This window comes from Sitodiplosis mosellana, unplaced genomic scaffold (assembly GCF_009176505.1).
Source record: "Sitodiplosis mosellana isolate CC-2019 unplaced genomic scaffold, AAFC_SMos_1.0 Smas_scaffold_6256, whole genome shotgun sequence".
Lineage (NCBI taxonomy): Eukaryota > Metazoa > Arthropoda > Insecta > Diptera > Cecidomyiidae > Sitodiplosis > Sitodiplosis mosellana.
Genome location: NW_022601497.1, coordinates 4,098 through 5,919, shown reverse-complemented (window position 1 = coordinate 5,919; position 1,822 = coordinate 4,098). Strand labels below are relative to the sequence as shown.

Genomic DNA, 1,822 nt, shown 5'->3' with positions numbered 1-1,822 from the left:
GAAAAAGGCATCGAATACTACAACAAATTGATCAATAAACTCATTGAATACGAAATAGAACCAATGGTAACCATGCAACATTTTGATCTGCCGCGAAAACTGCAACAGCTGGGCGGTTTCACAAACTCAATCATAGTAAAATACTTTGAAGAATATGCCAATTTGTTATACCAACGCTTTGGCGATCGTGTGAAATATTGGATTACCATCAACCAGCCAGCGGAATTTTGTGTACAGAGTTATGGCAGCAGTAATCACGCACCAGGAATAAATGCTCATGGCATTGGTGAATATTTATGCGCTCACAATGCCTTGAAATCACATGCCGTTGCTTATCGTTTATACAAGAGCAAATATTATAACCTGTTCAAAGGACACGTTGGCATTTCTTTGAATTCTCCATTCTTTTATTCAGACACAAATGACATGGTAACAGTGGATAGAGCGTTGCAATTTTCGGTGAGTTGGAGAGTAACTCCTTTTTCTGAAGACGATAAAGTGTGATAAATCTTTGCTGATTTTTTATTAATGAAAAATGCAAATATGTAGCTTGGTTGGGTTGCTCATCCGATTTTCAGCTCAAAAGGTGGTTATCCGTCAGTTATGTTCGATCAAATTGCAAAGAATAGTGAAAAAGAGGGTCGCTTAAGATCAAGACTTCCGGAATTCTCTGCTGATTGGATAGAAAAAATTCGTGGATCAGCCGACTTCTTAGGCTTAAATTATTACACTAGTCGTTATGTCGAAATTTCAATTGAACCAATTGGCGATAATCCATCAATTGTACGGGACAAATCATATAAAGAAGTGATTAAACCAGTATGGGTTAAAAGTGCATCTGAGTGGTTATATTCTTTTCCACAAGGTCTTGGCGATATTTTGAAGTGCGTTCTCAATACATCTGTCGCATAGCCCCATAGATGATTTGAACATCATAAACAAATTTTATATTCTAGATGGATCAAGAACGAGTATAATAATCCCGATGTGATTATAACAGAAAATGGATGGTCTGATAAAGGTGAACTCGAAGATGACGGCCGTATCGCTTACTTTCACGACCATTTGCAACAAGTTTCAAATGCAATTTCGAACGATGGTTGCAATGTGAAAGCGTATACAGGTTAAGTATACTTATCTTCGAATTTCCCATAACACATTTTTTCAACAAATCAAACATTACAGCTTGGTCACTAATAGACAATTTTGAATGGAGCTCGGGATACACGTAAGGAATTTAATCTTATAAATGTTGCAATAATCTTTCTTTCAAATATAAAACGTAATATTTTTTGAATGATTTTTTCCAATTCCAGAGAAAAGTTTGGATTGTATTTCGTCAACATGTCATCTCCAAGGAGGGAACGTATTCCTAAAAAATCAACCAGATTCATTAAAGAATTAATAACAACATGTGTGATCCCAGAAATTCATTAAAATATTAACCATTTTATCAATTTGAATGGAAATACATTTGAAATTAATAAGACACATTACTCTTTTTCTTTTAATAACGTGTCATTGTTACGTCGCTTACAAAGTGATTCAATTTCTTATCTATTGTTAGGTCGCTTATAGAGTAATCAATTAAAATTTCTTATCTATTGGTCAGCTGAATGTGTAAAAAATCATTTGGAAGCAAAGGCAACCAAAATTTGAAAGATGAAATTGGAGAGCTTTCCAATTAGATTTCGTTTTATAAGCTTATCAAGCATTCTCTAATCTTATTGCTAAATATAAAAATCTGTCTACGGCAAATGAACTCAAGGACATTATTCATGAAATTCCAAAACAACCAATTTGTCAATCGAAATCTTTCATG

General features: G+C 34.1%; 1 protein-coding gene across 1 annotated transcript; it reads left to right on the top strand.

Moving 5' to 3' along the window:
* The first annotated feature begins 6 nt into the window (after nt 1-6).
* LOC129579575 (myrosinase 1-like) lies at nt 7-1,489 on the top strand. Its single transcript, XM_055469725.1, has 5 exons — nt 7-459; nt 550-884; nt 957-1,123; nt 1,186-1,228; nt 1,317-1,489. Exons 1-5 carry the CDS (start codon nt 64-66, stop codon nt 1,435-1,437), a joined length of 1,062 nt encoding a protein of 353 aa, XP_055325700.1. The 5' UTR covers nt 7-63; the 3' UTR covers nt 1,438-1,489.
* Nucleotides 1,490-1,822: the final 333 nt, after the last annotated feature.